We start from the raw sequence: 25,978 nt of genomic DNA, 5'->3' as shown, positions 1-25,978 counted from the left end.
GGAGCTTCTTGCTGGAGGGTAAAGCCCAGAAAGACTATTCTACTAAATCTACCACGGAAGCAGGCTCAGCCACACTGAATAGAGCCATCTATACTAGTCAGGCTTGGGGTGCAATGTGGACAGATGACACAGAAACTGGGAAAAGGGGAGAAGTTCGACAAAGGGGAAAGTGACAGGGCGGGCAGTGCTTAGGTAGTAACTGCTGGGGACACTGGCCATCCACAGACCGGCGGGAAGTAGGAGTAGGGGGAGGATGCCTCTGGTACCAGCAGCATGGCAGCTAGAAAAGCTGCTGGACAGGAATGTGGGTGCTGCACGGGGTACAGTGTTAACACTCCAGCTCATGCTTCACCATCCTCTGGTCTCTAATATGTCCACTAAGTTGCCCTTTGTGGGTTTCTATCAAGTGGAAAGTGAAAAAGACTGTGAGTGGAAGCTAACCTACAGACTTAAACATGGTTATTATCAGTGGTTACTTCTGGGTATGGAGAGTTGGATAATTTTTAGTTCCTACTTTATGTCTCATCTTTATGATCAAACACTGCTGGATCTGTTTGTTTGCTTTATCTGGACATAAAATGAGTATCCCAGTGCTATAATGGAGTAGAGAATAAAGAAAACTTTGGCCCATAGCCATGGTAACAAAGTAAAAACAAAAATACAATGAAACCTAGGTCTATGTAATGGTAGCAGAGCTATGGACAACCCCCAACAGAAAAAGGTGAAGGATGACCACAGGAGCCTCATCTTGGATTCCAGACATTACTCATTCCCACAAGTCAGCTGTGATGCTACGGTATATAAAAAGAGGAAGATTACCTGAAAGTAGGACTCCATGATACAGCTTTCATGACATCATCATCCATGATGGAGTGGGACTTTGCAGTAATGTAGCTATATGGGGACCACCCACTCTCCTGTAAGCAACCCCTTACCTATGTTCCTATAAACAAGCCTAATAAACAAACTCAATGGTTTACCACATTGGACTAGGGTGGAAACCTCACTTTGGTTGGTGTTAGCGCTACATCTGGGGTAAATAGATGCCTTTTCACATCTTCCCAGGACAAGGCAATGCAAAAACAGAACACAGCTATTTTCTTTTAGTAAGTGTGTGTGTGTGTGTGTGTGTGTGTGTGTGTGTGTGTGTAGGAATATTCTAAAATATTTCTAGTCTTCACCAGGAGACACAATTCAAATCATGTTAACTATTTTCTTAAGCACTTAAAAATTTAATTATATCTCGACCAACACCTTATCTAGAAAATATGCCTCAAATATTAAAATAATGGAACACGTAGCAATTATCTGATAGTATTTTATTAGACATTACGACCGTCACTGCTATCCCTATGAACAGCAATTATAACCATATATGAAAAACACCAAATAAGTTACCAAGAACCAAAGTGAGAAGAGGTGAACCAATTCTGTGTGGGTATGGTGCATGTATGTAGTGTGTACATGTAGGTGTGCACCCACACAGGCACATAGAGGCCAGACGAGGACAGCTAATGTTCTATCACTCTCAACTTTATTCCACTGAGGTAGAGATAAGTACCAGTGATCCTCTGGTCGCCACCTTCCCACAGTACTGGGAGAATAGGCCTGGCTTTTTGCTTGGGTTCTGGGGGTTTAAACTCAGTCCTCATGCTTGCGTGTGCAACGAGCAGTCTTACCCACTGAGCCATCTCCGCACCCCACAATTCATTAACTACATAGGTTTGCAACCCACAGCCTACCAGCCAAATACTGCTATAAAGCTTCACTGGAACACAGCCACACTTTACTTTGCCACTAAAATGGAAGGAAGAGTCAGTCCCTGAAACAGATGCAGTACCAGCCACCAATCCCCAAACATACCTGCTCCTTCACAGGAAAGGTTGCCAGCCTTTGATTTGGGCATCTCCCTTAGGGCTTACAGGCAGAGAAAATCAAACTTCAGTTCATCCTATCTTAGAAGATATGGACTAAAATAAACATTATGGAAGGAGATATTAAATTGTTTTCAATGCAAAAAAATGTACAGAAGCAGTATTATTTAATCAAATAGCATTCTTAAATGTTATTTTGACACTGAGTTTGGGAGATATTCATGGTCAGATGGCCCCAAACAGGATAATTAAAGTGGGAAGAAATGAATAAATGATTTTCCTATGCTTTTTCTCTAACCTGAGTAACCTCTGGTTATGCGATTTTCTTAAAAAAAAAAAGAGAGAGAGAGAGAAGATGATAGAAACTCTTTAAGCTAATGATTCTTAGAACTCTTTTTCTGGGTGACACAATCGAGAAACAAATAAGAGAACCACAGAAAGACAAAATACTTAAAACCCCACTTATGTGTATCTAAAGCAGTCAAGATCACAGAAATGGAAAGAAGAACCAGTTCCTTAAGACTAGGAGGGGGATCATCTGGTGTGAGTGTCATCTTTAAGTGGGCAGTTTCAGGTCCCCAAATGAAATTTTTTTTTGAGACAGGGTTTCTCTGTGGAGTTGTAGTTCCGGCTGTCCTGGAACTCCATCAGAAGACCAAGCTGCCCTCAAACTCACAGAGATCTACCTGCCTCTACCTCCAGAGTACTGGGATTAAAGGTTTGCACCACCATAGCCTGGCAGAGATCTGTTGCACAAGAGCTGAATGAACTTAACACTGCTGAATGGAAGGGCAAAAGTGTGGATTTTATTCTATGTGCTTCCTTACAATAACACACACACACACACACACACACACACACACACACACACACACACACACACACAAATATGACAGGAGAGGTAGCACAAAAGAGAAGAAAAGGGCTAAGATTCTGGATAGGAGAGTGTTTCCCTAGCATGTAGAAGCAACCAGCATCATCAATGAATTAAAATGTGGCTTACTCTCAAAGCAGTGTTTCTCAACCTGTGGGTCAGGACCCTTTGGGGGGACATATGACTCTTTCACAGGAGTCACTTAAGACCATTGGAAACACAAATATTTACAGTATAATTTATAAAAGTAATAAAATTATTTATGAAATAATTTTATGGTTGGGGGTTACCACATGAAAAACTGTATTAAAGGGTTGTAATCATTAAGAAGGTTGAGAACCACTGCTTTAGAGTAATGAAGAGCATCTCTTCCAGGTACAGGATAAGTGTACCTTTCGATTTCTTGCTATCTATCTTACTTTGTACACGATGAGCTCACAAATTCTTTATCCTAGTGAGTTAAAGTTCTGTCAATTTCCTCAGCCTCGAGACTTTAGCAAAATGGAAACTGCTTGCTGGCTTCCATCTCTTGTTTTACTCAAATGTTTAACAGACACTTGAAAGCTCAGCAGGATCTCTGGTTCAGCAAATGTAACTAGACTTACAGTGTATTCCTCCAGCTTGTTCTCATCCTCCACGTATAGGAAGCCTCATAGCTCACCTGATATGATCCTTGTGCACCAGAACAACTTTTACTGCTGCAAAACCTAAGTTAAAGTAAGACAATGCTATGAAATAGTATCACCTAGCTCTCTATAACATCGTTTTCCAGTGAATTGTGGTAATTTTTCTACTCCAGCTAGCCTTGTTATCTGCTTCAATACATCCTTTTCTGGTGGGTAAAAAACTTCATCTTGAAACCCTTAATGCACCCTAAAACCAGTTTGACCAGAAAGGGGAAGCAGAAAAAAAAATTCCCAAAGCTTGACATTCTATCAGAAATTCAATGCAATCAAGTCAATAAATAGCCATCATTAATAACTCAATGAATACAATGTCAGCCACACCCAAAGAACTACAAAGAGCATGGGAAAGGTATATACCAATAAGGACTAACAACTCTCTCAGCTAAAAACAGACCCAAGAAGTTGAGTGTAAGAAAACACCTAAACTGTAATAGGAATAGAGTAATGTAAGTGCCAAGGCAATATACAGAAAGGAGATAATTATATCCCACTGGCAAAGGGGTTAAGTCCAGGAAAATGACATTAAGGAAGTGGGTGCTGGAAAAATAGAACTTCCAGGAATCTGCAAGAGGGTCAGTGATGGCCTGTAATATCAAAATAAGCCAAAGCATAGATTTGGAGAGCTTGGCATGTGTTCAGGGACAGTGATGGTTGCCTCTGGAAAACAAGACAGCAGGTCCATAGCATACACATAGAAAATTGCCACCAGTGCCTAGGAAAGAAACCCACTAAATTCCATCAGGAGAACCAGGGAAGACCTTGGGCAGCTTGACAGGAAAATCAGGGGAACATGAGTGGCCATGGGAGGCCAACTGAATCTCCAAGGAAAATAAACACCACTGTGAGGTGTAGAAGGCCCAGGACCAGTGAGAAGCATCTTTAAGACTACACAGAAACAGACTAAAATCATTCCTAGCATTTAAAATGCTACATTAACATATTCCTACATAAGCAAACCCACTCCTTATGAATATGCAGTATTAAACTGCACAGCATTCCCACATTCCCTGCAGCACTCTGAAGGAAGGCTCTGGAGAAGGTCCTTGCTGGCTACTGGTTTGTAATCAGACCCCAGTAACTTGTATCCCCATGTATCCCACTAGACAACTGACTCTTCTAAAGACCCTCTCAAGAACTTAGAAGCAGAAGCTTAAAGGCGTTCCCCTGAAGGGAACTTGGGTCAACAGGGATACAGTGGTGCTCATCACATAATGAGGGAGAACTTTCTGGAGCCTAGCAATTACATGTCTTACATTCCTTTACATGTTATGAAAAACTGTTGTGTGCTGGTTAAAGATGAGGTGTTTCCTTAAAGTGGATATCATCCTCTCTATGACTTTGTCTAAGTGTTCCCTTATTTGCACTGGTTTGTCTCTAGCCATAACATAGAAGGAAAATAACATGGTTTGTCTCTTATCCCATGCATTTATTTAAAAAGATAATAAATTCTTCCATAGTGTTTTTCAACACAGGTAGAACTAAATGGTTTGTATTATTTTTCTCCAAGGCAATGGATAAGGCTACGGGCAGAGAGGATGTGGGAGTTATTCTACTGGTATTAGAAAAGTACCGACGCTGGTGTCATACGACTCAGATAAAGAACAGAATCGTTTTCAAAGGTCACTTTCACATCCAGTAATTCCATACCCAGCCAGCTGTTTCAGATGGTTCCACCTAATTATACAGTTTAAGAATCTAGCAACTTATTCATCACAACTGAACTGCTGTCTATATACCCAAACAAATGGAACAGCATTTGCCTCTTTTTCCTCCAAAGTGGGGCTTCTATTCTGGATTATACATTTTTGTTTTCCATGATTTTGGCACCTATTTTTAATCAACTTCTGAAGATGGAGAGTCTTAGAAACAAAAACACTTGGCTTGGCTTCACTGTTCACTTTGTGGCTTTGATGAATCATTTCCCACAGAGCCCCATTCCCTTACCAAAGGTAAAAGACTGACTTGGATGGTCTCCAGTTGACTCCGATTTCAATGATTCCGACTACACTGTCAACTGACTAAGGGACAGAGGAATGTGGAGACTGTGGACAAAGGCACTGCTTCAGACTAATACATCTGTGAAACACTGACATCTGGTGGACTTGGAGAAAAATATGCAATTCATCTAAGAAATAGCCTTGGAAACTATAGTTTGCACACCTCATTTTGAAAACAGTTCATCAAGGATACATGATTCTTAGAAAATCAAAGTTTCAATGTTTGTTTTCACCAAACTTGAGAAATAATTTAAGATTATAATAATCTTTAATATTCTTTTAGAAACTCCTGATCCTATTTAAAAAGTCTATGCTGCTATGCTTTTCTATACAACAGAAATCATCACTTTAAAGCATAATAGAGTATCCAGCTGTGATACACGTGTGTAATCACAGCATTGGGGGGGGGGGAGAGGGGAGTGGATAAAGAAAATAATGAGTTCCAGGCACTATCTAGTAAAAAACTAACACACACACACACACACACACACACACACACACACACACACACACACACAAGCACACTTTATCTCCTCTCTTTATATCACTGAAAATACATACTATATCCATTATATGAAAAGGAAAAAATGTACACACAATAGTAACAAGTATAACCTGGCTAAAATACACTTAACAGTACACTAAAGGAAATGTGCAGAAGCAAGGTCAGGAGTACGTGGAGACATGGAGGATACTATGCTAAAAATTCTGTTGACTCTTTGGACTACTTGTGCCTTTATCTTATCAGCCAGTAATTCTGTTCAATGTACCTCAGAAACTACTTCATTTACAAAACAGAAGTTTCTGGCAGGAGAACAAATATACCAAAACATCTTTAGCTACTCTCTAAACTCTTTGAATTGAGCATGAATCTTAAAGGTACTTATTAATAAAATCAAACCTGGAGCCAAGTATTGGGGTGAATGCTGGAAAATCAGAGAAGTAGAATAAGCCACAGCTTCCTCACCTTGCCAGTTCCTCAGCTGATCCTGTTTCCTCAGACTGGAAACCTCTGAGTCCTCATCCAGAATGGGTCTCAGTTGAACTGTAGCTCAAAAGCCTAAAAGCTTAACCTGCCAAATCCAAATGCTTCTAGTTTCTGGTCTTCATGCCTTATATACCTTTCTGCTATCTGCTATCACTCCCTGGGATTAAAGGTTCACTTCTTGGGATTAAAGGCGTGTGTCACCATGCCTGGCTGTTTCCAATGTGGCCTTGAACTCACAAAGATCCAGATGGATTTCTGCCTCTGGAATGCTAGGTTATTCTAGGCGTGCTGCCACTGCCTATCCTTTATGTCTAATATTGTGGCTGTCCTGTTCTCTGACCACAGATAAGTTTATTAGCGTGCACAATATTTTGGGGAAGACAATACCACCACATTGAATACTGAAAATTTAACTTGAAAGATTTATTTTTACAATTTTTAGTTTTGTGTGGGTATGTGCATGTGAGTACAGTTGCCTGTGTAGACAAGAAGAGAGATCTGGACCCTTTGGAGCTGGAGCTGCCTGGTGTGGGCACTAGATACTGAGCTCAGATCTTCTACAAGACATATACCTGCTCTTAACCAGAGCCATCTCTCTAGACTTGAAATAATGTAACTTGAAAAGTCACCAGAATGTTTACACAGCTATCCTAAGACATCAAGGGCAACTCTCCATTGGGACATCCATGCCTACACTTGGGTGTGTGTTGTTTTTTTCCTAAATGAGTCTCTGGTGGTATTGTGTTCCCCAAAATATTGTGCACACTAATAAACTTATCTGGGGTCAGAGACAGAACAGCCACTAGATACAAAGGCTAGAAAATGGTGGCATTCACACCTTTAATCCTAGCATTCCAAAGGCAGAAATCCATCTGTTCAAAGATACAGCCAAGCATGGTGACTCACCCCCTTTAATCCCAGAAAATGAGCCTTTAATCCCAGGGAGTGATGGCAGATAGCAGAAAGGTATATAAAGCGTGAAGACCAGGAACTAGAAGCATTTGGCTGGTTAAGCATTTGGCTGGTTAAGCTTCAGGCTTTTGAGTAGCAGTTTAGCTGAGAGCCATTCGGATATGAGGACTCAGATGCTTCCAGTCTGAGGAAACAAGATCAGCTGAGAAGTTGGCCAGGTGAGGTTAGCTGTGGCTTGTTCTGTCTCTCTGATCTTCCAGGATTCACCCCAATAACTGACTTCACATTTGATTTTATTAATAAGAACTGTTAAGATTCCTGCTACATGAGTCTGTTTGTCTCTGTCTCCCTCTCCTCTTCTCCCTCTCCACCCTACTCTCTCAATATTGTATATTAAATGTATATTAAAAACTTTTCTAATAAACTCCAACTCTGTTACAAACTGTTCATCCTATAAATCATTTCCTTGATGAAGTCAAGAATACTGGCTTCACTGGAGTGGGGATCTCTGAGAAGAAATCCTCAGGCTGAGCCATAGCAAGGCTGTGTCTTCTTGCTCCTGTTGCCGTTTCCAGTTTAGGTGATGTCAATTATAAGCCCAGGAATGAATTTACCTGAATATACAACCATAGAGCTTACTTTGTCCTCTAGACAAAAAACACATATTGTTGTGCAAGTCTACAAAACACGGCTGATAGGAACTGTTATCTACTGACCCAATACCATCCTATAATCTGTATAAAAATAAATAAAGGAAAATTCCTGGATTGCCTTATATTTAGGTTTTGCTATAGATAAAGCCAATGAGATATAAGGATTTCCAGAAAAGCTTCTTGTGGTAGGGACAGGTAACATTCACCCATGCCATTAGCTCCGTTTTCCTTCTTGCTCACTAGAGATGTGATGGCTGGATCCATAGAAGCTATTTCATAAGTAGGAAAGATTTGCCAAGAAAATAGTAGCCCAATCTTTCATCTCCTTAAACTGATAGGCCACTGTCAACAATCATGTGCCATTGAAATTCTATTCTCATTGTATAAAAACAAGTAATAAATAAGCTCTTTCCTTGTTTAAACTGAACTTCACAAGATTTCTGTTTCTTATAATCCAATGCCATTACTAGCCAGACTGCATAATCAAATATATTAACCTAAAAAGAACTTTTTGATAAATTCCAAAAGTTCTGAAGTATTTGTGCCAGTATTCTCTTACTCAAGGGGAATAGATAAGAAAATGGTTAGGACATCTAATAATATTAAATATTGCTTGGGTCAATGAAGCATCTAATTCTATTAAGATAAATCAGATAACAATGAGACCAAAAGCATTTTATATCAAAATATTAAGTATTATTACCTTTGTATTAATATACAGGGAGGAATGAAAATAAATGAGTAAGGAATCGAGAAATATAGGCTAATACCAAGGTAATAACAAGGACAAAAATATTGATTACTTGAATGACTTATAAAAAGAGTAGGTAAGGGATAGATAATAATGAGATAAAGGGAGAAAGCAAGGAGTTGAGGAAAACATAGGGAAGACAGAGATAGTAGGAGAGAGGAACAGGAAAGGAGAGGAAGATCCTTGGGGAGGGGAAGAAGAGCTGTACCCTGCACATCCCTGTCCACATAAGAACTTTTTCCAAGCTCCCTGGCCCTAGCTCTGAATGTCCAAAGCCTGTGTTTCACCCAGCTAATGCCTGACCAGCCCTTTCTTTCTTTCTTTTTTTTTTTTTCTTTTTTTTTTTTTTTGGTTTTTCGAGACAGGGTTTCTCTGTGTAGCTTTGCGCCTTTCCTGGAACTCACTTGGTAGCCCAGGCTGGCCTCGAACTCACAGAGATCCGCCTGGCTCTGCCTCCCGAGTGCTGGGATTAAAGGCGTGCGCCACCACCGCCCGGCTAAGCCTTCTCTTTCTTAACCAGTCATCCTTACCAACACTGACACTGCCCATCCCACCTGTCCACTGGACCCCTGGCTCTCTACATCCGTAACCCCTCAGCATGCTGACCACAGCAAGAAGTGTAGAAAATAAATCTATTGAACAAAGTGTAGATGTTTCAATGTTCTCTAGAGTTAGGCCAGCGGTTCTCAATCTGGGGGTCGAAGGATGCTTTCACAGGGGTCACATATCAGATATCTTGCATATCAGACATTTATAGTATGATTCATAACAGTAGAAAAATATTTATAAAGTAGCAACAAAAATAATTTTATGGTTAGGGGCTACCACCATATGAGAAACTGTATTAAAGGGTTGCAGTGTTAGGAAGGTTGAGAACCACTGAGTTAGGCATCACTAGACTAGTTTACTTGCCTATTACACTATGCTAGGAATAAAACCCAGTTGTGACTCTACCAGAAGAAGAGATCATTCAATAAACACCATATATGGTTAGTACTTCATGACATCAACTAAAATTCTTTTTTTAAAAAAATATCCAGCTGGTAACTCAATTAGAAGAGTGCTTGCCTAGTATGCATGAAGACAAGAATTGAGTTCAAGCCCCAGAATGGCATAAACAAGGAATAGTTGTACACACCTGAAATCAAAGTACTAAGTACTTGCTAGGCAGAAGCAAAGGATCAGAAGTCCATAAGGTCAAGGACATAACAATGGTTAGGATTTGAGCAGGAGCTAGGCAGAGTGGTTCACAGACAGTTTCAGCTCTAGAAGCTGATGTTCAGGGTTTTAAGTATAAGGCCAACCTGGACACTATCTAGTTCAAGACTAGAGTAGGTTATATAGACTCTATTTCCCACTCCCCCAAAAGAAAGATGAAAGACTCCAGCAGTTAGAGAAAGAAGGTGACATTCAGTCGAGGTAAGCAGATGAATGAAAGCAGAGACCTGCTCCCCCAAAAGGGGGAGGGGACTATTAAACACCTCTTTTTTTTCTTCCTTGCCATAGAATCTGGAATTTTTTCTAGGCAATAAAAACAACTTCTACGTGGTACAGTAATGCTATGTGGTTGAGATAAGGTCACATTTGCAGGAACATTTAAAGAACAGCAGCTAGTGAGTAGGCTTCAGTTCTCTGTAGAAAAGAATTCAGTGTCTGTTAAGGTCATCGGGGTGAAGGCAAACTTTCATTTACTGACAAGGTTTACTTAAAATTTCCTTTTACCGTGATATTTCAATTAAAAAAATTTTTTTCTAACTCAATGTCCTAGAAAAATGCTACAATATATTATAACAAATTTTATTAATTGGTTTACTTATAATTCAAACTTCTTTTTAAAAGTCTGGGGCTTCTAGTAATTGAATGTGTACAGAAACTTAAACCTAATAGTAATTTTAATGTCTCAATTACAGGCAATAAGAAAGGAACAGGAAAAGTACTCTAACTGCTTCAGGTTCTACAAAGAGAGAGAATTCTAAGTCACCTGGCTTAGTCCTTTAAAAAAAAATCAAGTGTTCAATAGCACATTCAGTGAATCATTGTGCCTGAATAGACATTCAGCAAGCTAACACACTTGGCAAGGCTTGGCCACAATCCCTAAGGGAAGGATCTTTTAATCTCAATGCACTGAGAGTTAACCAGAAGTAAATTACCACTTGGGAAAATCAGAATGTATTCTACAGTAGCTGCTACAAAAGATAAAATAGAATGTTCTGGAACAGATCCAGGGAAACCTAACATGAGTGCACTTACCATTCAAATTAAAAGCCAAAGCTGGCTTCTCTGTGCTTGGTTGAGTACAAAATGACTACAGAAAGAGATTAACTCATGAGCAGTATGGATTTGGATACATGGGACTCTGTACAAGTTGCTCCTCAGGGAAAACATGTCCCATTGAATGCAATCACCAAAGGTACCTGCCCCATGTACAATGGTTCTAATGAACAGCACCAGGGACAAGGAAAACGCAGGCAGTACAGCAATTTCAATGAATAATATTTTGGAAAAGTAGCTCAAAGGGCACTGAGTGGGGCAGAGGGTAGGTTGGGAATACAGCTCAGTTCATAAAGTGCTTACCTAGTTTGTTTTCCAGCACTGCACAAACTGGGCATGGTGGCAGATGACTTTAGTCCAAGCATCTGGATGGTAGAGGCAGGAGGAGCATAAATTCAAAGCCACCCTCAGCAACATAGTGAGCTCTATACATTCCTGAGCTACCTGAGACCTTACTGCAAAAGGGAGATGCACTAGAATGGAAAACTAGAGAATTGGATGGCCTCCCACTCTCGTTAACTGCCTGTGTGTACTCTAATAAGTCACTCGACCTCTCTAAGCTACCGCTAACTCACTGGAATACAAGGGAGACTAAAGGACAGTAAGAATTTGTTCTGCTTTCTAGAATGCCTAAGTCTGAAGGAAATTTTCTCTATGGTCCAGAGAAGGAAGCCACCCTAACTGCCATCATGACAGATAAATGTACAAAAGCACATATGAAAATGACCACTGTTTGATTTCTTTTTCGCTAAGACAATCTATTTCAAAAGTTTGAATAAAATCAATGAACAACATTTCTGTTGTGTAAAGGAGACATTGTAAGACTCAGTATGTAAGCCCCACCTGCCCAAAGACCAGGTAACTTCCTGGAATGCTGGGAGATGTACAAAGCCCTATGGGAAATACAGTGGCTGAATAGACTTGTCCTTTAAAAAGGCCTTACCACATGTGTCTCACCACCACTCTCTGAGATTCTAGGGAGTGGTCCTGATCTGAGTCCACACTGGTCAGTACTTGAGGAAAGTTTGCTTCCAACTTGGCTCAAAATTGTTGAACTGGTTTTTCTTTTTCGAATCTCAGGATTAAGAAGATGGTTAAAGGTTTGCAAACACACTTCCTGTAAGAGAAGAGCTGCTACAAACCACAACAAACCATGTGTGATCTTTAGTTACGTACTTCTTTGTTCACTAAAAACTACACCCAAACCAAAAGTTCTCCTGAGCAGATGACAGTCATCTGTGCTCAGTGTCCCCAACTTTCCACCAGCTGGCTGAGACTGTGGTACCTGTGACAGTCTGGCCTGGTCCTTGCGCCTAGGGACCACCCCAGGCTTTCAGTTTAACAATTAACACATTTGTTTGGCCTACAAAATAGGAGATATATGCAGGTGTGTTATCTTCATCTGAACTGGGGCCTAGCCACCATCTCAGTGCACCTCTAGGGTATAGAAACAAGCCTGGTGGAGTAGGCCACCTTGACACAAACAAACTGTAACCATCTGGCAGGAGCAAAGATGTTCTCAAGAGAGACAGTTGTGGTCATCCCGGTGGCTACCAGACAACTGAAACACTCACCCCCAAGGACTTTCTCTAGTAATACCACGCTGTAAGGATAGAAAGGCTAAAATCTGGTGCCAGTCGGAGGAGGAAGTCTTTTCTACTTTTCACTATGACTTGTCTCTCTAATGGAGGAATTAGGGACAGGTGGCCAAGCTCGGCATGTTGAGCCTTCTAGAACCCAGGCTTTTGACCGTAAAAACACTCCAGTAACAGTTTCTGTTTCTTACCAACCTTTAATACAACAAATGTGTTGTGTTCAACAAACATTTAACATAACAAATACATAAGGTATCCATGCTAATTCATAGCCTCCACTGCAGGTAAGCCAGTATCAGCAGCCACATTACTGAGTTAGTTATTCAGTTAGTTATGAAGGAGGGCAACACATGCTACAGAACATGTAGGAAGTCAGAAGTCAAGTTGTAGGAGTCAGTTCTCTCCTTCCACATGGGTTCCGGGGTCAAATTCAAGTCCTCAGCTTAGTGACAAGCAACCTTTACCTACTGAGTCATCTCACCAGCCCCAAAGTTTATGTTTGAACAGCTGGCAAGAGTTGTGTATAAAAGAGCAGTTCCACTCAAGGTGGGTCATTGCCCCGTCACTGTTCAAGCTCCAGTCTCTCCTGCAAGGTAGTCTGGAAAGTTGTCAGAACTGTGTGAAATCACTTCCTGGCAGACAAGTTCCTTCTCTGGCTGGCACCAGGCTTCAGCTTTTTGCATCTCTTCTAGGGAAATTCCATTTTCTTGGGGAACCACTGTTTCACTAATCTGATAGCTGGAGGAAAGGGCACCTGCATCTCTCCTTAGACCTGTCTTCATTCCTGCCAGGATAGCTATATACACTACAAACCACATGATAGAGTATCTTAGACCAAGATCTCAGCCCCTAAAGAGACTAAGTCTATTAGCACAAAAAGAAATATACTCCCAAGAGGAATTAATAAAGAATGGGGATTAATAGTAAGTGCCAAGGATTTAAGAATCACAGAAGAAAAAGACTAGGGTGTTGAGAGCAGGCAGGGAAAATACTCAGCACTTGATGATGGCTGCATTTTACTGATTCCTCATGACAACACACTGTGTAGCATATAATTGTATATCATCCTACTTTACCGCATTACAAAACAGCTTTGTTATTCCCAAATCGCAGGTGCTTTCAGATATTAAGTAATTTGCCCAACTGGTAAGGAACTGAACACAGATTGCAACTTGAGAGCTAGTGATCTCAGGCACCGGACAGTAGTGTTCTATCCCGAAGAAACAAATGGCACATTCTAGCCTGGAAAACAGCAAGCCTCACTTTCACAGAGGTCCAAGTGCATGACAACTGAACCCCAGCAAAACAGCAGCCACAGCAGCATGGGCACCTTCACTGAGCACCTACTATGTGATTATTACCTTTCAGACATTCTCTCAATGAAGCTCTGCAACAGCCCGTGGGTGGGCTTCATGAGCTCCGTGTCTGGGTGAGATGTCTGAAACTCAAAGGAGTTCAGGGACTGAAGTCACACAGTTAGAAAGGGGTAAAACTAGAGATCAGTCCTGAATCTCTTACTGTCAACTGTTAGGAAATGCTGTCCTTCAGCAGAGCTCTGGGAGAGAAGGAAAGGAAGCACACTGCTCTGGGGAGGAGCAGACAGCATGGGGAAAGACTAGCTCAAACAGTGGTCTGGACTTTGGAGTTATCCAATGTCCCTGCTTTTGGCCACAACAGATCAGCAGGAAGTACTGCCAGCCAGAGACAGAGATCATTATAGTGTATAGGACAAGACCTAACAGATGGGTGAGCTGTGTAAAAAGGTATCTGAGAGGAATCACTATGATCAGGGAACAAGTTTGGAACTCATTCTAGGGGAATAGATGTAAAGAGTCAAAACCTAGAGACAAAAGATGGCTGGGGTTACAAAGAGGGGCTGGGGAAATGTCTGAGTGGCTAAGAATACTTGCTGCATAAACATGAAGACTTGATTTCAAACACTAGCAGCAATGTTAAAAAGCCTGGTGTGGTTGTATCTGTAACCCAGCAATATGACGTGAAAGAAACAGGATGATTCATTGGGGCTTGCTTGATGCCAGCCTAGCTCCAGGTTCAGTGAGAGGCCCTGGCTCAAAGCAATAAGGGAAGAGTGACAGAGCAGGATGTGCAACACACTCCTTTGGCTTCTACTCCTACACAAGGTACACACACATATACACACACCATACACATGCACTGCACACGAATATATTACAAAGAGAAATCTGGTAATACTCGATAATTGGATGGTAAAAAGGGAGAGACAAGGATAATTTTATGGGCACAAGCTAGCTACAAACAGAAATAGAACAAAGAATAAATTAAGAAAGTGGAATTAAGGAAGGGTGGGACAGCATGATGTTTAACACAAAGCTGAGCAGGACAGCTAAAAGAAGAGGAGCTATGACAAGCAAGCAAAAGCCTGCCTCTGTGAGAACAACAGGCTAGTTAACTCCATTACTGTGAGAACTAGGTCTCCATCATGCTTCTTACAGGCATTCAGTGGTTCTTAGTCTGTGAGTAGCAACCTCTTTTGGGGGTCAAACAATGCTTTCACAGGGCTGGCATATCAGATATTTACATTACAATTCATAAAAGTATCAAAGTTACAGTTATGTGTGGTGATATTTTATTTATGCTGAAATGTGATTTTTATTTGTATGTTAATAAATAAAGTTTGCCTGGAGATCAGAGGTCACAGTGAGCCATAAGACAGAAATCAGGCAGTGGTAATACACTCCCTTAATCCGATTACATGGCAGGCAGAGTCTCTGTGTGGTCAAGGACACAGCCAAGCGTGGTGACACATGAACCTTTAATTCCAGTACCAACCATAGAGACTGGAGCTCTGTATAGACAGGCAGTGACAAGGAAGTGATGTAGCTGGGCTTAGAGCCAATGAGAAGGCAGAACAGGAAGGCAATAAAAGCGCAGGTTAGACAGGAAGAAGCTCTCTCTGGGGAAGCTACTGAGTGGTGGTAAGCTAAGTAATGGCTACTGCGTGGTGGTAAGGCTAGTCATGGCTATTCGCTATTTCTCTGATCTCTTGGGCTATTACCCTGTATTTGGCTCTGTGTTTCTTATTTAATAAGACTATTTAGAAATTTGTCTACAGTTATGAAAGAGCAATGAAAATAATTTTATAGTTGGGGTCACTACAACATGAAGAATTGTATTAAAGGGTCACAGCACTAGGAAGGCTGAGAACCACTGCACTAAATGCTTAATAAATATTTACCAGCCAGATGGCTATGTAGGTCTATAATCCTTAAAGGCTAAGGCAGGTAGATTGTGAATTCAAGACCAGCCTGGGCTACACAGTGAGATAACTTCTGTCTTAGTTAGGGTTTCTATTGTTGTGAAAAGACACCATGACCACAGCATTTGTTATAAAGGAAAAAACGTTTGATTAGGCTTGCTTACATTTTCAGAGGTTCAGTCCATTATCATCATGGCAAGACATGGTAGCATGCAGGCAGACATGGTGCTGGAGAGGTAGCTGAGAGTTCTACATCTCACACAGGCAGGAGAAAATGGTCTGAGTCATGGTTGTGGCTTGAGCTACAGAAGACCTTCAAGCCCGCTTCACAGTGACATAAAGCCCACCTCAAAGTGACACATTTCCTCCAACAAGGCCACACCCATCCCAACAAAGCCACATCTCCTAATAGTGCCACTTCCTTTGAGGGCCATTTTCTTTCAAACCACCACACCACCTCAAAAAAAAAAAAAAAAAAAAAAAAAGTAAGAGAACATTTTCAAATTTTTTGTGACAAAATTCAAATTTTTTAGGCCTATTGTCAAGGTGTTTTTTATTTGCAAGTTCTCTATAATAAAGTTCTCATTAAAAATATACATGTGTGTGTGTGTGTGTGTGTGTGTGTGTGTGTGTGTGTATACTTGGTCAAAGACTTTTATTAAACCCATGCCCAAAGTTTCACTATAATTTTGCGGGTACCACATAGTCCTAGTAAAGAAGAAAATGGGACAACTGAGTATGAATTACTCTCAATGAACTAATCCTAGCCTCCCCCAAAGTACTGACCTGCTCAACCTGGGGGGTATATTCAAAGACCTTGCCCTTGACAGTGCCCCTTTAATTATTGTAAAATGTTACAGTGGAGCACTATAAAATCATTGCAGCTACCTATTTAAATTGTGTCTTAGGTATTCTCACACAGACATGAATTCTTAAGATATCTCAAAGCAAAAAAATCAGACAGAACTCTTATATTTTTGGTTGTGAGCCTAGCCTTTAACGGCTGAGCCACCTGGAAAACAGGACCCCAAGAAAGACATGGGGATCACCCAATGATGGAGAAATGAAGGAGATCTACATGAACAGCCTGGACATTAGTAGGGGTAATGAAGGGCGAGGGTCGAGGGAAGGGGAGCTTAGGGGAGTGGGAGATCCCAGCTGGATTAAGAACAGAGAGGGAGAACAAGGAATAGGAGACCATGGTAAATGAAGACCACATGAGAATAGGAAGAAGCAAAGTGCTAGAGAGGCCCACAGAAATCCACAAAGATAACCCCACAATAGACTGCTGGCAATGGTCGAAAGACAGCCCAAACTGACCTACTCTGGTGATAGGATGGCCAAACACCCTAATTGTCCTGCTAGAAACCGCATCCAATGACTGAGGGATCTGGATGCAAAGATCCACGGCTAGGCCCCGGGTGGAGCTCCGGGAGTCTAATTAGTGAGAAAGAGGAGGGTTTATATGATCGAGAATTGTTGAGATCAAGGTTGGATAAAGCACAGGGACAAATAGCCAAATGAATGGAAACACATGAACTATGAACCAAAGGCTGAGGGGCCCCCAACTGGATCAGGCCCTCTGAATGGTGAGACAGTTGATTAGCTTGATCTGTTTGGGAGGCATCCAGGCAGTAGAACCGGGTCCTGTGCTCATTGCATGAGTTGGCTGTTTGAAACCTGGGACTTATGCAGGGTCGCTTGGCTCGACCTGGGAGGAAGGGACTGGACCTGCCTGGACTGAGTCTACCAGGTTGAAAGGAAAATAATACTCAAAAAAAAAAAATCAGACAGAAAAACCATCACTAAAAGTTATAGGCAAGAGTCTTTTCTATAGGACCTCATAAATTGTTAATAGTATAGGGGAGTTTGACTTCTGACAATGTCATATCCATTCTCTTTGTTCTAGAACACATGTCACTCTCACCTCAGCCCCACAATTCAGCTTAGTAGTTGAGGAGGGCTGGAGAGGTGGCTATAGGTCCTATTCCCTGATCACACACACAAAAAAAGTCAGAAATGGTCAATGACAACCCAGGCCTGAGCCAGCAAACCAATTCCGGGTCTAGTCATAGTGATTAATTTGGAGATGACCACTTGGGGCAATGAGAGTTAGGACCAGGATTTTATTGAAACTGTTAGAAAACCAGAAAAGACATGCTCTTTAGGCTGGGAATTCTAGCTGATAAGATGATGTCCAAGTCCAAGCTGCCATGGGCCACAGTGGATATGAAGCCATCACAGATACAGAGTCACAGCAAAGGCAGATTGACTCCTAAAGACACTAATCCAGAGACATTCAGGGCTGGCTGCTCTGTGTAGTCTTCTGTTTCTGTACCACTATTATCCCACTTACTTAAGCCAAGTTGATTAAGGTTGAATCAGACTATAAATTCTCAGTGGAAGAACCCCCCGGCTGATCGAATTGTCTAGGCAGCTCTCACTTTATATTCAGTAAAGATACAGCCTCTCTATTTCATTTGCCAGCTGGGTTATTATGTTGTAAACCTAAAACAGGAATGCTTTATGTGAAATTTCTGCTTGAGAACTTATCATTGCAACTCAGGGCACACAAGCTTACTCCCTTCTACAACTGAGATAACAGAGACAAACCACAAAGGCTGCAGCAAAGACAATCTGAGCTCCAATCAGCTCGTCTCAAACACTGCGAAGCTGGATTTATGCTCCAGCACTGAACTTGCCATAGTCTAAACTGCTGATGCAAGTAAAACTGCACACTGAGAATATGATGTTGGGAGGTAACAAACAGCAGGCCTGCCTGCTCAGACATTTCTACAAACAACAGCAGGGATCTCTGCCTCAGACCACAACTGAGAGACTCCAAAGTTTCATCTCCATGCCACTGCAACTTGGGTTGCAAGTGTCCTGGGAGCAAAAGCCACTGATGCCATAAACACAGCATGGATAAAGAGCAGAGGATGAAAATGAATAAGCCAGTGGTGGGAATGCACATTTTCAAGACCAAACCCTGAGCTTCAATGATTTCAATATTCAGTATCTTTTGATTGATACTTATATTTGATGCATAGTACAAGTTGGGATACTTTATTAGTATAAAATTTCTGTCTCCCCAGGTACAATGTGAGTCCTTTCAGGTACAGGGTCTTATCTTCCTATACATACAACAGATCTGACATAAAATAGATGAAAATATCTGGTAGAAGCCAGAGAGGAAATGTATGTGCCCATGAGCTCAGCACTGAAGAGGCAGGAGTTGAGAGTTTGAAGCCAGACCCTGTCTTACACACACACACACACACACACACACACACACACACACACACAAACACACACACACACACACACACACACACACACACAAACACACACACACACACACACACACACACACACACACACACACACACACACACAGGGGGGAGATTTTTAGAAGAAGAAAAATTCTGATGACATTACATCCAAGATCAGATGATATAGGATGCATCTAGGTAAGTGTTTTGATGTGAGAAATGATGCCTTACCCGTGGATAAGGCCTCCTCCCGAACGTCTCCCTCACCAGGCTGATGAATATTCCAGGATGTTTTGGGAAGTGAAGAGATCTCTTCAGGTGATGCTAATTTCACCATGTCCATGTGATTGCTCTGGAATCGGTACCGAGGGATGAAGCAGATTTTGCCTTGTTTGAAAATGTCCTTGATGATCTCTTCCGTGTCAATTTCATCTTGCATGCTCAAAAAGATGGAAATTCTTTTGGAATTTTGATACTGACTGTGGGCAATCACCTAAGTAGGAAATGATGGCAATTATAATTTTTAAGATTATATTTTTCATAAACTAGTAACTCCTCCTACCAATTTCCCCCTTTTGTCATAGCCTCTTCCAAGTAAAGTGATACAGTGAGTGAATGCTATGTCCTGATACCTGGCTTTTATTTCCATACTCAAGATTTGCATATTTGATGATCCCTTTTCCTCTCTGGTAGGCCTGTTGTCTGTATGGAAACTCACTGAGAAGACATGAAGTGGAAAAGCTGTCTATCTTTAGAATTCCAGATGTGATCCCAGTTTCCAGTACATGTCAGAGACTTAATAGAGGATTTTTGATTTATTTTCTCTTTGAGATTTGGATCTCACCAATTTTCCAGTCCTTGGACTGTTTGGCATTTCTCCCACCAATTTTTACCCCTTTAAGCCCAGCCAAGATCTAACCTTCCTGACCTCTGCAGAAGCTTTACTACATTTAGAGTGGTACACAACTCAGCACTTCAGTCTGTAGGAGGTTAAGTCGTGAGTCAATCACTGCTTATGTGTCCTAAATGAAGGATTCGGAACCAGTCCACAAGCTCCCACAGAGAACATGCCCTATAAGTCTCTACCAATGCTATTCCGTTCAAGTGGGTGTTCCGAAAGTTCATTAAAATGAGGCTAAGGGGCTCCTGGTGTAAGAATCCTTATTTAGTAGAATCACTCATCAGGCAAAGGGAGCTAAGTTTTGCTCAAAACCCTAGGAACTTACCCAGACTCAGAAGTTGGCCCTTAACTCCCTTTTTAAACTCCATTCCTTTTCTGTTCTCCCCTGTCCTCCAAGCTAAGAAGAGAAGGATAATACAAACACAGCTTACAAATATGACTGGCAGAAAGACACAGTAAAGAAAGCCAAATTACATGTAATACAAAGGGAAGAGAGAAGTGCAGCAAAGCACACCGAACCAGGGCTGAGGAAAAGAGTCAACCCCTGGTTTCTGAAAAGCTGTAAAGCTGTTAGAAGGTTTGGCATAAGTGCAGCAAATGGAAAGGGGAAACCCAGATTTGGAGGAGGCCCAAGGCTTTGACACCACTTACTATATGAGAAAGCATTTCTCTTAATCTCTTTAAAGCAGAGGATAGAAACCCAAGAGCTGAATAAGCAGTAAGGCACACAGCTACAATTCGGTGTGAGACTATGCATACGCATTTGCCTTCCTGCCTCAAGCCCACTTACATGCTACTTGTTAAGAAGAGAGGAAAAAATGAAACCTGTCATAACAATGAAGACAATAAAGCAGAAATTTGACTAATTCCTGGAAGACAGGGGGAGGACGAGACAGCATTTACAGACAACGCAGCACTAAAACATGGACACAGGAGGCAGGCAGAATCCATCCTTCCCTGACAATTCCCACCAGTGTCTACAAAAACAGGAGGCATCTTGTAGCTAACACACTTTCATTCCTAAGTATGTATAGACAAGAAGGGCCAGGAGTTTCATTCAGTGGTAGGAGGCTTCACTACCATGTACAAGGTTCTCAGTTGATGCCCAGTACCCCCAAAGGACATAAATATACATAGCCAATAAATGATTTTCAACCATTTTGAAAAGCCAAAATACAAATACAAAATAGAAAGATTTTTAAAATGAAAAGAAAATATGATTCAGTGCTAAACAGATAATTCAAAGAATGGAGATTATTTTTTAATTCTAATTAGTTTTCTTAGACAAGCTGAAAACAATAACTGAATCTATAAAACATCAATAGGCTGCTATAGAAAGGAATCAGTAAGAAATGATTATGGGAAATTAAAACCATGATTAGGCCGGACGGTGGTGGCACACGTCTTTAATCCCAGCACTCGGGAGGCAGAGCCAGGCGGATCTCTGTGAGTTTGAGGCCAGCCTGGGCTACCAAGTGAGTTCCAGGAAAAGGGGCAAAACTACACAGAGAAACCCTGTCTCAAAAAACAAAAAACAAAACAAAACAAAAAAAAAACACGCCCCCCCCCCCCGAAAAAAAAAAAAAAAAAAAAAAACATGGTTAACAAAATGAAAACAATCTAGGAGGAAATCCTGCATGGGGAGACAAATTAGCGAAGAAAGAAAAAAAAAATGTTAAGAGACACAGAAGATCATTCTAGACTTTTTACTATCTAATTAACAAGAATTCCTGAAAGATCCAGAGGAAAACTAGTAATCAAGACGTAATGGTTTGAATGAGAATGGATACCATAGGCTCATCCATTTGAATGTGTTGTTTTCAGTTGATGAACTATTTAGAAGGGCTAGGAGATGTGTACCTTCTTGTAGAAGGTGTGACATTCTAGGTGGGCTGTAGAGAGCACAAAGTCCTTGTGCTCACAGATAAGCACTGAGAAACCCTGAATGTTGAACACTAAGGCTTGTCTCTTCAAAGGAAGAGATGTATCATTTCTTTTCTGCCCAGAAGGCTGGGAATGGATTTGGTTAATAGCCTGATGACCTCTGAACTATCTCTATGGCCAGACCACACATGGTTCTCCCATATTCTTATGTTTGTCTCAGTCATCCTCCCTAGACGCTTACCTTGAGCATTGTTTCTCAGTCAGTAGAGCCCATCTTTATGGGAGCTGTCACATGTACTTTACAAATGGGAGCAGAAGTGGTTAATAGGGTGGTGACTTTTGCACTATCTGTATGACCAACACCACACCAGACCTTTAACATGTCACATGGAGTCAATCTATACAATCCATCTTAATGGGAGAGGACACATGTACCTTGGAAAGAGTTTCAATGTAACCATGTCTTAAGCTTTGTTGCATAGACAGGATTGAATTAATAAGCACCAAAAAACTTTTTCTCAAAATGTGCTGTGCTTAAGTATGCCTAAAATAAGCTGTCCTTTGTCAGACTCTAAAAGTTTGAACCAACACCCACCACTGAGTTGTGTTGAGGCGGGCTTCTTTCTTGCTTCACACTGATAACACTCTTCTGGCCTCTATGATCACAGAGATCTCCACAGTGGGCTTTGAGGTTTCAAAATCCCACAGTCCATGACAAACCCAGTCAGTCTCTCTCTCTCCCTCTCTCCCTCCCTCCATTTCATGGATAAGATGTAAGCTCTCAGCTACTTCTCCAGCACTATGCCTCCCTGCTTGCCTCCATGCTTCGCACCATGATTACAGTCTAGCCCTCTGAAACTATAAGCAAGCCCCAGATTAAATGCTTCTTTGTATAAGTTGCCTTGGTTATGGTATCTCTTCACAGCAATAGAACTGTAACTAAGCCACAAGATATAATACATAAATAAAAACTCTAGATTGGATGTCATAGATGTTGAACACAATGAGAACAAAATTAAAAATTTGAAATCAATTGAGCAGTCAAATGGGAGTTGTTGGGTCTAGAGAGATGGTTCGGCAGTTTAAGAGCACTTAATGCTCTTGCAGACAACCTGGATTCAAATTATAGCACCTACGCCGGGCAGTGGTGGCACATGTCTTTAATTCCAGCACTCTGGAGGCAGGGGCCAGCGGATCTCTGTGAGTTTGAAGCCAGCTGGGTCTATAACGGGAGTTCAGGACAGCCAGGACTATACAGAGAAACCCTGTCTTGAAAAACCTGAACCAAAAACAAAACAAAACACAAAACAAAACAAAAACCCAAACTAAACAAATTATAGCACCTACATGGGGGCTTACAACCATCCTTAACTATATTTTCAGGGGATCTGGCACCCACTTCTGACCCCCAAAGGCACCAGGCCCATTTGCGCGCGCGCGCGCGCGCGCGCGCGCGCGCGCGCGCGCACACGCACACGCACACACACACACACAAATGCACTTACACACATACAGGCAAAACATTCATACATATGAATTAAAAATAAAGGTTGCCAATCACTTTGTATTTTCTTTAAAAATCGATACATATGAACTAAAAATAAATAAAGGTTGCCAATCACATTGCTATTTTCTTAAAAAAAAAAAAAATTAAGGACATAATCTAAAAAAGTTGAGAAGAAAAAGTAAGAAAAAAGGCAACGAGTTCCAGACACAACCCTAACTCAGAAGCAGAAACCAGACTGTGTGGATGCAGTTAACTCACAACATGAAAATTAATCTACCCACAGATAAATTCAGATTCTAGTAAATAAAGGAAGACGCAATTTAAAACTAGAAAAACAGACCCCATTCAGTGTTCTAAGTATGGGATAAATAAAATGTAGCACATTTTTAAACAACTGTATCACTGAGCCTAATCCCCAGTCCTACAATTTTTCTTTGGACTGCTCCGTCTGCTAGATCTTCTGATCCTTTAAGAGGCAACAATCATCTTTTTCTTCTCTATAACCCAATACACAGCAAAATGGTTTACTACTAGGTGTTAAACACGTGTGAATGAATTAAATGTAAACCGGGAAGTGCGGGCCTGTTTGGACATTCTCTGCATCTACTTAAGCTCACAGCAAGGCCTTTCCTCACTATAACAAAATAACTGCAAACATGCCTGGGTCCAACCTCGCTCAGAGGCTCCCGGGCTCTCCACAGGCTCCGCCCCCTGCCCTACAAAGCCAGCCTGGAGCCACGAGCATGCGCCTAAGAGGGCGCGCGCGCGCGCAAGGGGGAGAGGAGCGCCTGCGCAGACTCGCGAGCCGAGCCCAAGCTGCCAGGCGTTTAACTCCTGCAGCCTTCTCGTACCTTCTGAGTGAGGAGGTGAGACTGGCGCAGCCGTTCCTCCGCGCTTAGGGCCCGCAAACGTTGCTTCAGCTCGGCCCGCAGGCTCCGCTTGGCGGTGCTTACAGCGGCCGCTGCCATCACGAGGCAAGCACCGCCCAGGCCACGCCCACCACCTCCGGCCGCGGGGAAGGGGAGTGAGGGGGCGTGGCCTCTGTAGACAGCGGAGGTGCAACGGCCGCTCAGGCGTCTGAGCCGGACCCCATCTTGTGGCCGCGAAGGGCAGCGTGCTGTGGCGTCCTTGGCCTTTCCTGCAGGAATAGCCGGGGACTGTGCACAAAGGCCCGTGCATTTACCCTTCCTCACAGCCTAAGGAGGTAGCCATGCTTCTGCAGAAGGTCCAGCCACGGCTGTCAGCTATACTTGCGGACTCATTACTCGTCTAAATTACCTTAACGTTGTAGAGTTGCAGGGCTGAAGAGTCATCAGAAGAAGGGCAGAGCGAACCAGATGCGTGAACATCATTGCCGGTGGACACTTGGTTCCCCCGGCCAAAGGACAGAACATCGTGCTTTACCACAAAGTACCTTTTTCAGTCAGTTGGCTCATTACTGATAGACTTTGGGGCCGCTGTTACAACAAATGGCAGACCCTTTCTGGAGATGGATATCCAGTCTCTGGGGAACTCAAGGACTCAGACACCCTCTTCATTATTATAGAAGAGTTTTGCTGCTGTCTTAACCTGCTGTTCAGAGACAGACAATGCCTTTCTCTAGCAGATGTTTGACTCAGTGGGGAGAGGAGATTAAAGTAAGTAGATATGAGGAGCACTGACTTGGATTTATACCACCACCCCATGTTACCATTCAGTAGCTGAGGACTGGTTTTTCAGAGTTAATTTTTCAGAGCTGGGAAGATGAGGAGTCGGGTTCAGATCTCCAGCACCCATGTAAAAAGGTATATAGTTCATTTCTGTAAAATCTAAGCGCACGAAGACAAAGCAAGGCAGAAGAGGGAGAACAAAGATGAATAGAATTCTTACCATGGACTGTAAAACAAGCAGTGAATTCACTTACATCTGTGGTCTCATCTTTACGCTTATAGTCCTAACAATTCAGTTCAGTGTGGCCACGTAATATCCACTTAGCAATACTTGAACATGAGTGTGGTCTATGGATCAGTGTCCCCCAAAGCATGTCAAGTATGGAGAATCCTGAGCCATTCCCAGACCTAGGCAGTCCAAATGGTCCTCAGGTGGTTTCTATCTATATTAATGTTTGAGAATCATTACCATAAATCAATGTATGCAGCAAGTATTAATCTGCAGAAGAAATTTAAAACTTAACGTGCAAGTGGTCCTAGGTTTTATCACCAACACCACACACACAAAAATGGTTACTATTGATAAATTGCTGCTGTTGAATTCTGGAGGCAGGCTTTTTCTGGATATCCCTGGCTATTCTATGTGGCTTCCTATTAGGCACATCCCTTCAGCAATACATAGTCTGTCCGAGGGGTAAAGTGCCTGCTTTGCAGATACAAGGCTTTTGGTTTGATTGCCAGTGCTGCAGAAGTAATGATAGCTTTGTTCAGTTTGGCATGGGAGAAAGCATTTTTACTTAATCCCAGTCTTTGACAAAAATACTTTAGTTCCATATGTACATTTTCATGAAGAATATATATATATATATTCACCTATAAATGCATGCAACCTTAGGTGTAAAGCTTGTTAGGGTTATGAATCTTCA

The 25,978-nt window shown here is 41.8% G+C and overlaps 2 protein-coding genes across 11 annotated transcripts in view; one reads left to right on the top strand and one right to left on the bottom strand.

Annotated features, from left to right (window-relative positions):
• The window catches only part of Mthfs (methenyltetrahydrofolate synthetase), a 35,151-nt gene extending 10,569 nt beyond the window's left edge, over nucleotides 1-24,582 (bottom strand). For 2 of the 4 annotated variants that reach the window (XM_042281409.2, XM_006991492.4), the window contains exons 1-2: nucleotides 24,255-24,387; nucleotides 19,343-19,604 (exon numbers count right to left, since the gene is read on the bottom strand). In XM_042281409.2, the coding sequence (XP_042137343.2) occupies nucleotides 19,343-19,604; nucleotides 24,255-24,371 (379 nt within the window). In that variant the 5' untranslated portion in view covers nucleotides 24,372-24,387. Of the gene's footprint in view, nucleotides 1-19,342; nucleotides 19,605-20,337; nucleotides 20,410-24,254 lie in introns of all 4 variants that reach the window. The other 2 variants (XM_042281411.2, XM_042281408.1) reach the window with 2 other exon arrangements.
• Nucleotides 24,259-25,978, top strand: part of LOC102911135 (uncharacterized) — a 107,916-nt gene continuing 106,196 nt past the window's right edge. For 3 of the 7 annotated variants that reach the window (XR_013052881.1, XM_076576811.1, XM_076576809.1), the window contains exon 1: nucleotides 24,901-25,040. Coding sequence is in view for 1 of the 7 variants with exons in the window: in XM_042281407.2 (XP_042137341.1) it covers nucleotide 25,040 (1 nt within the window). In the remaining 6 variants the exon portion in view is untranslated. Of the gene's footprint in view, nucleotides 25,188-25,978 lie in introns of all 7 variants that reach the window. The other 4 variants (XM_042281405.2, XM_006991501.4, XM_042281407.2 and 1 more) reach the window with 4 other exon arrangements.

Source organism: Peromyscus maniculatus, chromosome 7 (assembly GCF_049852395.1).
Source record: "Peromyscus maniculatus bairdii isolate BWxNUB_F1_BW_parent chromosome 7, HU_Pman_BW_mat_3.1, whole genome shotgun sequence".
NCBI lineage: Eukaryota > Metazoa > Chordata > Mammalia > Rodentia > Cricetidae > Peromyscus > Peromyscus maniculatus.
This window is presented reverse-complemented; position numbering and strand designations above follow the sequence as displayed.